General features: G+C 39.7%; 1 protein-coding gene across 2 annotated transcripts in view; it reads left to right on the plus strand.

Moving 5' to 3' along the window:
• Positions 1-14267, plus strand: part of ptpn22 (protein tyrosine phosphatase non-receptor type 22) — a 23657-nt gene continuing 9390 nt past the window's right edge. Inside the window, exons 1-14 of one of the 2 annotated variants that reach the window (XM_061735363.1) lie at positions 1-320; positions 2062-2170; positions 2949-3025; positions 3145-3240; positions 3436-3474; positions 3622-3690; positions 4623-4682; positions 4853-4995; positions 8558-8624; positions 8714-8791; positions 8951-9037; positions 10566-11013; positions 11109-11183; positions 12395-12460. In XM_061735363.1, the coding sequence (XP_061591347.1) occupies positions 219-320; positions 2062-2170; positions 2949-3025; positions 3145-3240; positions 3436-3474; positions 3622-3690; positions 4623-4682; positions 4853-4995; positions 8558-8624; positions 8714-8791; positions 8951-9037; positions 10566-11013; positions 11109-11183; positions 12395-12460 (1516 nt within the window). In that variant the 5' untranslated portion in view covers positions 1-218. The remainder of the gene's footprint in view (positions 321-2061; positions 2171-2948; positions 3026-3144; positions 3241-3435; positions 3475-3621; positions 3691-4622; positions 4683-4852; positions 4996-8557; positions 8625-8713; positions 8792-8950; positions 9038-10565; positions 11014-11108; positions 11184-12394; positions 12461-14267) is intronic. The other variant, XM_061735364.1, reaches the window with a different exon arrangement.

A 14267-nucleotide genomic window follows, 5' to 3' on the forward strand; every position in this document is an offset into this window, starting at 1 on the left:
CAGAAGCTTGGTCTTGCTTCCTCTAAAATAGTTCATATGTTCCGTCACAATAGTTCCTTGATGAGACAGTTGCAACAGAGAAGTGAGCTATGGCAACAGGAGTGCCACAGCACTAGACACTGGGGTTGGCAGCCCTACGCCCTGATCGCTTGGCAGAGACCCTGGTGACCTGACATGCCTGAGAGAGTGGTCCTGACCCAGGAGGTGCACAGCCAAGCATGGAGCAGCAGGCCCGGGTTCTGAGGGAGATCCTGACCCGGCTGGAGAGCCAGGAGGCTGTGGGTGATGGGGAACCGAATGGCATTGCTGGGGAGTTTGCGGTGAGTTAACCGTTCCAGTTCTGAGTAGTGTAGAAGAAGTGTTATTACATTTCTTTTTTGATTTACACTATGAAACCTTGCATGTTTGGATTGGAAGCACAATGAGAAGGATAGTTTGTAGTCTTTTACAGTTACAACTTCTCAGAAAATGACATAACCCTTGATTTTTTCCACAGCCGTTGTGGCTGCATTACTTTTGTATGCTTCCTCTTTGCACTGATGCTTGACACTGTGACACTTCAATGAGGAAGAGATGTAGGCAAATGCATTCCAACCTTCAACATAAAAGACAAAAAATAGAGACTCGCATGCGTGAGAAGTTCACACATAGATCTTTCTGCCACCGTTAATGACGTACTCTGTGGTCTGCACCCATCGAGGAAGTACCCGAAGACAGCGCTGTGTGCTCTACATGGTGTCCCTTTGCTGTCATACTGGTCCACCTCACCACTCCACAGGAAGGGGCTGTTGCATCAGTTCCTTTAAACACAAAACATACTCTGTACAGTTAGAGCGGCACATGGTCTGGAAGGTCTAACAGACTCTGGAAGAGCCAGAACCGACCTCTGAACAAAAAGACCAGTGTCTCAACAAGTACGCTGAGCACTGATCTGCCATCACCAAGAGACTCTTAAAGTCAGTTTCTTCATCAAGGGGGTGGTGAATTAAGTAAATCTGCCTCTTCCTCCGATTCGCACCAACTCTCTGATGCTTTTTTCTCTTTATCTATTTGGTTTTCCATGATGATAACCGGCATGTTTAAAAAGCCTGTTCTTTTGTTGAGCTATTTTCATAGACACAAACTCTTTCCCCATTTTGTCAGAGTAATTCATTTATAAAAATGTCAAAAAACGAAACACGACAGTTAATAGATTCATTTGGAAATAGCACCATTATTTCTCTTTAGATTTCAAGGTGATGCGATTCCAACAGCAAGAATGGAAAATGGGGTGCCGTAGTAGTTATTACTGCGTTCATTATTTAAGCTATACTGTTTTAGTTCAGACTAAACAATGTGCTGGTTTCTGTAGTTTTGCCTGTACACACTTTGATTCCTGTAAAGTACATATTGGCATGAGGCTTGTAAAAGCAGCTGCACCAGCGAGCTTCCTCCTCTTTGTCACAAATGGCATTGAGAAGCCTTTCTCACGGACAACTTGAGTTAGTTATTAAACTATTGTTTGATCAAATTCGACGTATTATTTAGCTGTCGATAACAAATTCAAAAAGCTGTGCATCAAAGTGAATGCATGCCTGTGAAAGGTATTAATGAGACTTCTAATTTGCATTCACAGATATTGTTTAAACCGATATCTGCCCAGCAATCAGATTCATCACGATAATCATCAGTGATCTCGTTGTTTTCAGGAAGGGATCGGGCTACTTGCTGCTTAAGGTTACAAAAGCATTTGATAAAGGGATTATGATACTTTTCAAGCAGCTAATTCTTTAATAAATAGTGGTGATTTGATATTTTACAAGAAGCAAGTAATAACCAAATTCCAGAGTTGTATTTTGCTTTCACAAATTCAAGCGTAAAGACTTAAATACTTAGCCTTTCTGCCTCTCTTTGCATCTTTGTGCTTTCATGTACTCATTTCTAAAACCTTTTTTTTTTATTTTACATTTTTTTTATGTGCTCATGACTTCAAGTTCAAAGTGTATTTATTTAAAATGTATTTCAGGAATTATGATGATGTTGTTAGCAAAAAAATAAAAAAATGTCTCTCATATTTTCCAGAGGTTGAAAAGTCTGTCAACAAAGTACCGCAGTGACAAGGCCTACCCAAGCAAGGCAGCAGAAAAGCAGGAAAACGTCAAAAAGAACCGATACAAGGACATTGTTCCCTGTAAGTGTTGCTCAGTGGGAATGTTGGAAAATTGTGGTTTGATTTGTACTTTTACATTAAATGAGAGTTCACATCCTGACCCTTGAGACGTCAGCTTGAACCCTAAAACACATTTTGAAACACTGAAATAAAATGTATCCATCTCTTATTTCCTATTCTTTTTTTTTCTGCATTCTGACTAACTAACTTGACAAATCATATTTTTTTGAGCTGATTCCATTAATTAACATTTTTATTTTGGAATAAAACAAATAATTTCAATATTTGTTGTCATTTGACGTTGTGGAATACAGGACTATCTCCGAAAATGTGAATATTGTGATAAAGTTGTTTAATTTCTGTAATGCAATTAAAAAAACAAAACTGTCATACATTCTGGATTCATTACAAATCAACTGAAATATTGTAAGCCTTTTATTATTTTAATATTGCTGATTATGGTTTAAAGTTTAAGATTAAGATTCCCAGAATATTCACATTTTTTGAGATAGGATATTTGAGTTTTCTTAAGCTGTAATCCATGATCAGCAGTATTAAAATAATAAAAGGCTTGCAATATTTCAGTTGATTTGTAATGAATCCAGAATGTATGACATTTTTGTATTACAGAAAATAAAGAACTTTATCACAATATTCAAATTTTCTGAGACAGTCCTGTATATCTGTCTGCTGTTCCGGGGGGCTATTTCTTTTATCTCGGTGGTAATTTAGTTCATTTGTGCTCTATTTTGCCAATGAGTACAACCTTTTATTCTCTGACTGACTCTTCCTCTTTTAGTTGACCACAGCAGAGTAAAACTCACTTTCAACACGTCGAAGAATAATTCCGACTACATCAATGCCAGTTTCATCAAGGTACGTTAACACCTTTTACATCATTCTTTTGATCAACATTTCATAAGTTGCATGTGTGCAAATCTTGCAGTACAGCCGTAAATGGCAACAGCTTGTCTATAAGAGTGTTTTGTATGCAGGGGGCGTCGGGGACCAGGGCTTATATCGCCACTCAGGGTCCCCTGCCGCACACAGTTATCGACTTCTTGAGGATGGTTTGGGAGTACAACATCGAGGTAGGCCTTTGTTTTGTGTGTGCGTGCGTGCGTGCGTGCGTGCGTGCGTGCGTGCGTGCGTGCGTGCGTGCGTGCGTGCGTGCGTGCGTGCGTGCGTGCGTGTGTGTGTTGGGGGGTCAAGTGAACTTTCACAAGCCTTATTCCTTATTTGTTCATCCTAAATTATTTGTTCTTCTCCTTGTTTGGACTCTGTAGGTCATAGTGATGTCCTGTCGTGAATTTGAGATGGGAAGGGTAAAGTTGCTTTCCACACTGATACACAACGTTTATTTTCTCATAGTCTTCCTGAAGTTGTGGTATCTCTTTACAAATGAATTTACAATAGGAATGTTAAAAAAAACCAACACAGATCCTCATGGGTTTTTTTTGTTCTGTCTTTAGAAAAAGTGTGAGCTCTACTGGCCTCCGAAAGGGGAGGAGTTTATTTGCGAACCATTTACAGTTCACTGTGTGAGTAATTGTATCTTTCTATCTATCTATTTTCTTCCTGCTTTTAAAAAGTTCCAAAATATAAGCTGATGTTATACGTTTGTCTGATCGACACACAACTCCATCGGTATGTCTCTAAAGTCTTGGTGGTCTTACTTGTGAGCAGCAAAACAAAAAGCAGAACAGATGGACTGCTGTTTTATTAGGGCCAGAGCACTTACAGTGTGGAGGCCCTATTGGATCTGTACGAATTTATTTTTTTTCCTTCTTCCGTCGAAATGAGGGCCTGAAAAGGTAAAACGTGCCCCAAAAGTCACCAAATTTTGCACGCAAGCCAGGCCTGGTGAAAAATGTGATATTTAATGGTTTGCATTAATGGGCGTGGCCTAATGGCTCAACAGCGCCCCCTAGAAAAGTTTGTGCCTCAAGCCCCACAATATGGTTTGACGTACATGCACGAAAATCGTCACACACCTGTATCATGTCGCAACTTAAAGAAAAGTCTCTTGGCGCCATGGCCGAAACCGAACAGGACGTCGGCCATTTTGAATTAATCGTGTAATTTTAGCGCAATTTATGCCATTCCTTCGGCCGTTTCTTCACCCGAACCGTAACGTGCACCCAGGTGTGTTATACATCAAAATGGGCGTCTCGATCCTGCGACGATGCGCATTACTTTTCTCAGTCAAAAGCGTTACCCTGGCGACGATAGACGGCAAAAAGCGCGCCCCCCCCTTCATCTGTTTGGTCGATATCTGATAGTTCCTACTTTCTGCCATAACTTTTGAATGGTTTGATATAGAGACTCATGGGTGGTTTCATCCACTAAATGTCCAGGCCTGAAGAATCTACATGCAAGTCATACAAGCTTCCACTGCAGCCTGAACGTGCACAAGGGTGCGAGGGCCCGTTCATCGCTGCTTGCAGCTTTAATTGTTGTTTGTTTTCAACAGGATTCTGAGGAAAATAAAGGGGATTATATAACAAGGATATTACGGGTGACTTATCGCAAGGTAAGCATTGACTTTTTTACAATTACAAAAGCTGAAGGCAGTTTGTGACATCTTGACATCTTAGCAGAGTTCTGCTGATTTATGCCAATCTTAATCAGTACAATCTAAGCGAACTGGTCGTTTTCAGATCTGTCTAAAATAATCCTTTTGTTGTTGGTTTTTTATTCCAGTGTTGCCACACAGTGAAACAGCTGCACTATGTGAACTGGCCGGATCACGGCGTGCCTCAGTCCATCCCCCCCATCCTGGAGATGCTGCAGGAGATGCGCTCGTATCAGGCCCACGACGACATCCCCATCTGCATCCACTGCAGGTCAGACAGCCTCACGCAACATCTTTAAAAAACACATTTTCTAATCATTGTTTTTTTTTTTTAGCCAGCTGTTCCTTCCCTGCAAAATCTCAAAATCTTACCAGAAATATATTCTTATTTCTAGTTAAAATGTCTCATTTTTAGTCAAAAAATTCATTACACTTACCGGTAAATCAAGAGTCATTACCAGAAAAATAACTTGCTATTTGACAATTTTCACTTGTTTCAAGTAAATTTTCACTTGAAATAAGTAGAAAAATCTGCCAGTGGGACAAGATTTATCTTCTCATTACAAGCAAAAAAATCTTGTTCCACTGGCAGATTTTTCTACTTATTTTAAGTGAAAATCTACTTGAAACAGGTGAAAATTGTTGTTTTTTCCAGTGATGAGTCTTGTTTTAAGTGTAATGAGATTTTTTTTGACTAAAAATGAGACATTTTAACTAGAAATAAGACAAATATTCTTGTTAAGATTTTGAGTTTTTGCGGTGTGGTGTTTTTTAATGATTTTTTTCCATGCCAAAAACTCACTATAAAATGACATCTGATCTTCACCTAAATAACAACTATGTTTCAATTCTTAGACAACAGCTCTGGAGTTAGAACAACCCTAAGTCAACTTTATATTAGGGAACACAATTATGTTAAGTAGTTTTAAGAGAGAATTGAAACAAGAGTCTTGGCAGGTAAATGGCAATTGTAGTTTGCACTTGAGCAACTGACCAACATCAGAATAAGCTGCTCTTTTAAATAAATGTAATTTCACTTAAGTGTTAGTGTGACTAGAGCTCCTTTAGAAAAAAAGGTATATTTAAACTATGTAAGTGCACAGTTCCATGCAAGTCAAATACCAAATGTTTGGCAAACGGATGTTAATGGATGAAAGAGGAGGAGAGTTCATGGCCTCTGTTTCCATAGAGCTGGATTTGTATTTATTTTGAGGCTAACCACACGTGTCATTTTTTGCATTCAAGACTGCTGCGCTTCACGCCTTTTCTATCTCAAATAAAAGTTTCAAATATTTGCCATATGAAACTAGATCTAGGCGTGTTTTGGCTCCAGAAAGTTTCTTTTAGCTGACCTGAACAAAGGGTAAAATAGGTCACGCACATCCACGTTTGATGTGCTAAATAAATCTGCACTAGGGAGCAAAAGTGTGCGGTCTCCTCTCTTGTTTTTTCTTTTAGCTGACAGCACACTTATAATTATAATTTTTGTGTCTTTGAACGCAAAATGCTTATCAGTAAAGTAACTAAAAGCCGGCACCAGCAGTTCAACTTGCAAGAATCATAAACTCCTCGGTTTAAACTTTCATACTGTGGAGTTTTTGTCTTATAAACTGCATTTCAGAAGTTTTAGAGATTGTTTGCTTTTAGTCATTGTTTAATATATTTGAATGCAATTTTATTAAAAGCATGTGAAGGTTATTAAAAATTGAAAGTTACCGTACAATGGAAATGAAATAGATCAAAACTATAATGTCAAAAAGCTTTATGGCCGCAGATGTGTGAAAACCTTTAGTGTGGGAAAGTAACACTTTTAGTTTTGATTGACTGGTTATGGTTTTTAATTCGGCCACTGGGCATTTCCCTGAGTTCCCCAGTGCTTACAGCACAATCTTAAAACCACTCAGACCTTAGGCTTCCTTTGGAAATGAGATCTCAAACCTGCCAGTTTTCAGGAACACTTGGATCTCTTCGCTAAAAACGTTCATTCCCTCCCCCCAAATAAAAGACAAGCAATTAGTTTTGAAAATGCGACCTAGAAGTTGTTCCAGCCTTGAAACATACCATACCATACCAACTTTATAGAGCGCTTTAAACTGCTCCGTGGACAAAAGTGGTAAAGTTCAGTTTTTTTATGGGAACCTCTCACTATATACTCTTTCTAGTAAGATAAATACAGCATTTGTTCTTTAAATTGTGGTTGATGCACGGACTAAAATGTGAAGATATAAACACTTCTAATCATGTTTGAATATTTTTTATGTCAAATGATCACATATTAATGTAAAAACATGTAGTTGCTATGTAACCTGACATTGTTTTGTACAGTCAGAGTACAAGCCGTCATCTTTCCTCCACCCACATCTTTACATCGCGCTGCGTTCACTGTACCCCAGTGGGGAGAAGCAATGGGAAATTCTCATAAGCATTTGCAGAGTTCATATAAGAAAAAAAGATTAGCCAATTCTCAACAAGTGGGTCTGTTTGGTTCAACGTATGTGTAAAGCAAAAAAACTAAATCATTTCTAAGTTACTTAAAAGCCTCTTTAGACAGCTGTTAACATCTGTTCTGAGAGATCTGACCAAAAAGGAACGAGCCTACACGTGTAAATGCACTCTGCGTGCAACGGAGACCGGATCAGTGAAACCACACTGGGTGGTGGTCGTGGCCTCGTGGCCGTTTCAGTATCAGTGACCTGTTTCTGTCAAGAATCTGTTTTACTTTTATTCTCTTTTTTTTTTGTCTGCATATACTATATTAATGGTCAATACAAAGTTTGGTAAAACCTAAAGTATATATATGCATTTTAATATATAATCTAATCTATAATGCTTTTTTTTTATCATTAAAATAAACATACGTGGGGGGGGGGGGGGGCTCCGCTGCTAGTCTGAAATGAGAGAAACACAAGGAAACACACAATGAGCCCACAAGCCTTAGAAATCTGCAAAGAAGAAAACAGACAAACAAACAGAAACGGGAACAGGCAGAGACACAAACAGCAACCATTCCAGGTCTCTGAAACTGACTTCTAATACATTTTAGGTTCTACTTTAAAGGAGCATGAGGCTCCTTTTAAGAAATGAGACTCTCTAGCGCCACCCTTCACCATGAGGGCCGTTGGGGGTACTGCAGCCAACAGTGAAGCTGGCACGGGAGAACGGGGAGAACGTGCATGCAGCGTCATGTGACGTCACATCCGCAGGACAGCGCGGGAAATTCGGGCCCAGAATTGCAGCACATTTTGCAGCACACAGCCTGTTCAAGGCAACAGAGAGATACACTAGAGGGCTCATTCTTTTTGGTTTGGAACGCTTCATCTGACATTATTACTAGAAAACTTAAAACGTATACGAATATTTTTCATAAATCCTGCCTCAATCCTGCCTCATGCTCCTTTAAAATGTATTTTATCATCATTAGTTTAAAAAGCGGTAGCTCTGCCGTTATATTTATTACACAGATTATTATGTTAATTTAGCAGTTTATGATGCTTTTTCTTTAAAAAAAACAGGTAAAAAGGTATTTTGGAATGAAACTGCCGGTTCAGTCATCTGTTTTGTTGGGTTTTTTTTGCGTGTGGTAGAGTGAGCTGAAGTCTGTTTTGAATAGATTTGAAGGCACTGCTAAAAATAAAACCATTGCATTGTATCTTTGTGGTGTTTTGACCACACTTTGAGAAAGAGACAAGATAATATAAAGCTTTATTATTATTATTATAATTATTATTTTGAAAGCGTTGGTTGACAATAACACACAGTCATTTATTATTTTCTAATGATTCCATAAATGTCTTTGAAAGTGATCATATGTGTTTTTGCTCCTGTGATTGTAGTGCTGGTTGTGGGAGAACAGGGGCCCTGTGTGTCATTGATTATACATGGAACCTCCTCAGGAAACAGGTGAGATGTTTATCTTGCAATCATTTTGCATGCTATTTATCTGAATGATTTATAAAGAACCCTTATGTAATTCGTCTGCTTGCTTATAGATGATTTCTTCAGACTTCAATGTCTACAGTTTAGTTGAAACCATGAGAACCCAGAGGCCGTCCGTGGTGCAAACCAAGGTAATCCCTAAAGTACAAGCCTTCCCATAAGCACAACCATGTTTTAATGTCAGCTGCATGCTTTTTCTCTGCATTAAATGTCTTTTGTTGATTTGGGTTTTGAGCATGATGCTCCATGGCAATGCCCCCTAACACCGTCTTTTTGTCGTTTAACTTCAGGAACAATATCTGCTCGTCTACAGAACCATTAAGCTGCTGTTTCAGCAATATTTGCACCCCATGGATGCACCAACCTGGCAAAATGAGGTAAAAAAAATCCTGGTGAGCTGGTGCAGAAAATTGCAATGCACACAGTGGCAAGAGTTTGGGTTGAATGTTTGTTTCGAAGAAAGGTCCATGGTATCAATATCTAATGTTCAAGAGGTGAAGGGTTACAGACGGAGATACCTCTAGAAAAGTTTCATAACAATATCAAAAGTCCTCTGACAAACCTAAAACCTAACACTTTCTTTCTGACTATTATTATCATTATCGGCGTGCTAAGTGGTTGCGTAGAGGAGTTCATACTTTTAGTAACTCCTCTAGTAAGTACTTTTAGTCTTAAGTTGCATTTATAAAGATATGAAACTTGTATGACTTTGTGTTTCCTGGCTGACTGTGAGTGAGCCAAAGCCCTAACAATTTTGTATGATTCAATATATCTGTCTGAGAGCTTTTTGCACGCCACTGTAATTGTTCCATCTACACTTAGTGACTGCAACCACCTTCACGTGTGTAGCTGTCACTTTCTTGTGGTTTTACTAACTTTAATATAGAACAAAGGCATGTTATCAGTGGAAAAATCAGCAGCTAAAGAGCAGAATGAGCAGCGCCGGATGAGTCAGTTACACGGCTGCTGTACTTGTACCTGCACATTCAATTAGCAGGTCATGTTTTCCCTATTTATTTACATATTCTACAATAATGCTCTAATAGAGGGAATGCGCATGACGTCACAGATGCGACTTCAACGGCGGGTTATGCCCACTGAGTGTCAGAAAGACTGAGTGTCAGAAAGACTGAGTGTCAGAAAGACTGAGTGTCAGAAAGACTGAGTGGCAGCGTAAACTTTCAGTTTGAGCAACTGGAAAACATCTAAAATGGGAAAGAGCTGTTGTGCGATCGACTGTACTCATAGATTTAGCAAGAAATCGGAGTTATCATTTTACAGACCGCCGAAAAATAAGCTTAAGAGAGACAAATGGATCACTGCAATTCACAGAAACAACTGGATTCCAGGCACCGAAACGTGGATTTGTGGTTCCCATTTTGTATCAGGTAATGTTGGATTTTTGGGTAGCTAACGTTAAACAGTCCAATCATAAAGTTCGGTGTCCTCATTACTTTAATTTCACCAACAAATCCTGCCTTGAAGTCGGATCAAGCGTCAAGACTTTTGTAAGCCTTCAAGCTTTGCTTCGTGTATTTCCCCAGTGTAGAAATTAAGTACATATAAATATCAGGAAACTGGATTTGTGGACAAATATTAATGTCCATGGACCACTGGTTCTTGGGGTAATTGTACGGGTCACTGTCAAGTCCAACTGCCTTTAATTTAAGCCCATAATCAGCTGTTATCCCGTCTTCTCCACTAGTTGCAGCTGTTTTTGCTGATGTTTTGCCACTCAGTGTGAGTAAGGGGCTGTGGTCCAGTGTGGAAGTGACATCAATGCAGACCCTCTATTTACAGAGAAGCCAAACACTAAACATATGTAAAATGCAGACATGGGGATATTAATTAAAGTGTTTTTAATCCGACCCTGTAGTGATTCTCACCCTCCTTTAAACTCAACAGGTGACAGCTATGGCTGCCGTGGCTGAAAGTGAGCTGTCTGACTTGAGCAAGGAGTTGGATAATATGCCACAACACCCGCGCCTGCTCGATGAGGAGATGAGTGCTTTACTACGTTTGCACACTCCCTTACCCTCTGCTGCAGAAAATGGACCGGATGAAAGACCCATGAGCGTCTCTAAACCGCTGCAAACCAGCCAGAAACTCCCTGCAGTGGAGGATGGGAGTGATGACATGTCATCACTCCTGCAGCCACCTTCACCGGATGTGGCAAAAGCCATTTGTCACATGGTGGAAGACCCCTATTTTGACTCACCTATGAGCTCCCCGTCGTCAGAGGAGACAGCAGCAAGCTCACCTGAAGACACCGACTGGACGCAGAGCCCTCTCAACAGTGGACCGGCTTTGCTGCTAAATGATCAGACCCTGAAGTTTGATTCTACTGCCTCAGGTGAAAGGGAACTTTGTGCAAGTGTATCATGTGTGTGCATTATAATAAGCTCCATAGACACTAGTGGCTGAATGTAACTGTGTATGTTGTCAAAGATGTTCTGGATGAGGAAGCCCCCCCTCCACTGCCTGAACGGACCCCTGAATCATACGTCCTGGCTATGAATGCAGGTAAGTGTAGAAATCTCTAAACATGAACCATTCTTTTCTCTAGTGCTTATTCACTTCACTTCACTTCACTTTATTAATTTGTCCCTTCGTTTGCGATTAGGTTTGCAGCAGATATAATCAGTACTGGAGTTGAGGGGGGATGAGGGGGGATGGCATCTTCCCCTGAAACAAAAACGGTCAAAATCATCCCCCCTGTAAAACTGCCATCCCCCCTTTCCATCCTTTATGTCATTTCATCAATGAATGTGGTTTTACTGCTATTTCAACATTTAAAGTCATCACCAGAAAAATAACTTTTGACAATTTTCACCTGTTTCAATAAATTTTCACTTGAAATAAGTAGAAAAATCTGCCAGTGGAACAAGATTTATCTTCTCATTACAAGCAAAAAAAATCTTGTTCCACTGGCAGATTTTTCTACTTATTTTAAGTGAAAATCTACTTGAAACAGGTGAAAATTGTTGTTTTTTCCAGTGATGAATCTTGTTTTAAGTGTAATGAGATTGTTTTGACTAAAATGAGACATTTTAACTAGAAATAAGACAAATATTCTTGTTAAGATTGTGAGTTTTTGCAGTGATCCATGTTACTTATCCTATGAAGGACAGAGTCATATTGATAAGTTCAGAAAACTGTTTTTTATTGTTGTGTTTTGATGTATTTGATGTAAGCCCAGTGGATATTTAAAGCTTACAGAAGGCTGCATTTAACTGCTGCTATGTCATTCCTGCAGTATTTCTGCAGGGGTTTTGGTCACTGCTATTATTTGTAATATATTATATTATTTGTAATCAGCACAAATGATCTGTCCCCATATGATAAAATCCACCATCCCCCCTGATTTTCTTTTACAACTCGAGTACTGGATATAATCATTCAGCACACATTCATCATACAGCCACGTTCAGACATAAAAACATACATGATGCGAGCAGAGAAAGCTACATCAGATGCACCGAGATCACAGCCCACAGAACACAAGGAGGGAGAAACAATAAAAAGGGAGACTACCGATCAGCATAAATAATTTTAAATCAATTTCAACAGCACAGGTGGCAGATATTGCTATCTTTGAACACATTTCAGAGTCCATGCTGTAAATCTATCTAATTATCATTAAATAATATCATATCTATACTTTATTCAGTATACTGGTGTACCTAATAAAGTGTGAAATGAGAATGTTTTTTGTTTTTTTGTTTGTTTTCCAGAGGTCCCAGACCCATGTGAAATGTTATCTCTTGTCATTCCGCCCAACAATGAAACTACACCAGGAAGTAAGTGATTTTTTTTTGGAAAGACTTTGGTAAAAGCATGAAATATTGGATAACAATTTACAGTCATAAGCAAAAGAATGCAAAAACTACTCCATATTTGCCTGGCAAATACTAAGCACCCCCATTATTTCTGTGTGACCTTCTGTCTCTCACATCATTGTGAAGGAATTGTGGCTCATTCTTTTTTACGGCATCGTCTCAGTTTGTTGAGGTTTTTGGAGGTTTATGCACAGCTCTCTTAACGTTCCTCCACAACCTTTCAGTCGGGTTGAGGTCGGACTCTGACAAGGTCATTCCCAAACCTTGGATCGTTCATTCTAAAGTAAATTGGCTGAAATGTTATTTTGGATCATTGCCCCGTCAAGTGACAAAGCTTCCATTCCATGACTCATACGTCATCTATGACTCAGCGCTGTCTGCATGTTAGTGGAATGCTGGGAAATGTTGCTCATCAACGGAACATTAAAAGGCCTTAATCAAGACCTCACCGGGAGTGTGAAAGCTGGCGATCAGGTGTAGTATATACTGTTGAGCTGCTCTGGAGACATCTGTTCAGAACAGGGCGGTCCTTAGGGTTACTACCTTTCAGAAATAGAAATAAGGGATGCCCCGATTTCAGCAGCGCAGGCCCCAAAAAAAGGCACATCCCAAAAACTTCTAAACTGCATAGAAATGTATTTATTTCATATGAAAAACAAAATGCTTTGATTTTAAGTTTAAAGTGTTTTAAAGGTATTGTGACATCATTTTTAACATGCTTTTAACACTATTAAAAGTCTTGGCCAACATCCCTCAAATGTGTCTAAAAGAGTGTAACAAGAAAAACTTCACTCTAGTACTCTATTCCTGGCCTTTTATTACAGTGTTTTTTTGCGCCGTGAAAAACGCTTCCTTTCCCCCCTTTCCTGTCAATCATTGCTCCGCTCCTCCTCCCAACCTCCTGCAGCCCAGCCATACGCTCACAGCGGCGTCGGAGAGTTAAGCCGGGAGCGACAGGCGAAGCATGCACGGAAAAGCAGGAGGGCGAACCACAGCAAACAATCATAAAAATAAAGGCAGGCAAGCAGCACTGTCCCCTTATCTTAAGTCCAGTCAGTGGCCGCGGGTCTTCTTAGCAGTTTTCCTCCGGTGATTAGAACAAAAGAGGCTCTAAACAGCTCCGTGTTAAGCCTCATTTATGGTTCCGCGTTAAATCGACGCAGAGCCTACGCCGTAGGGTTCAGCGTACGGTGCGCGTCGCAGCGTAACCCTACGCCTAGGCTCTGCGTCGGTGTAACGCGGAACCATAAATAAGCCTTTATGGTGCGCTGGAGAGGAGAGGAGGCAGGGAGCTGGGTGGAGGGGGCGGTGATTTAGCGGGTCTATACGTAACGACCCGCCACCAAACCACATGCGCCGTTTTTGCACAGTTATGCGGAAAATCCCAGAAAGCACACAATACACTGAATGTTAAAAGTTCGTTGTTTTTTGGGTGTAATTGATGTCAAGACACCCAACAAAACACAAAAAATCAAGAAAAATGTGTTTTTCATGTCACAATCCCTTTAATAGAATTGAACTTGCATGACTGTACAGACAACCAACAATATAGTAACTGAAATGCTATGTATGTCACATCTGCCAGGATGTTCTGTATGCAGGTAAATATAAATATAACCTACAGGTGAAGGTCGGAAAATTAGAACATGGTGCAAGAGTTAATTTATTTAAAGAATTCAACTTAAAAGGTGAAACTAATACTACATATTCTCATTACATGCAAAGCAAGATATTTTAAGCCTTTATTTGTTATAATGTTGATGATTTG

The sequence above is a fragment of the Cololabis saira genome, chromosome 12, assembly GCF_033807715.1.
Source record: "Cololabis saira isolate AMF1-May2022 chromosome 12, fColSai1.1, whole genome shotgun sequence".
In the NCBI taxonomy this organism is placed as follows: Eukaryota; Metazoa; Chordata; class Actinopteri; order Beloniformes; family Belonidae; genus Cololabis; species Cololabis saira.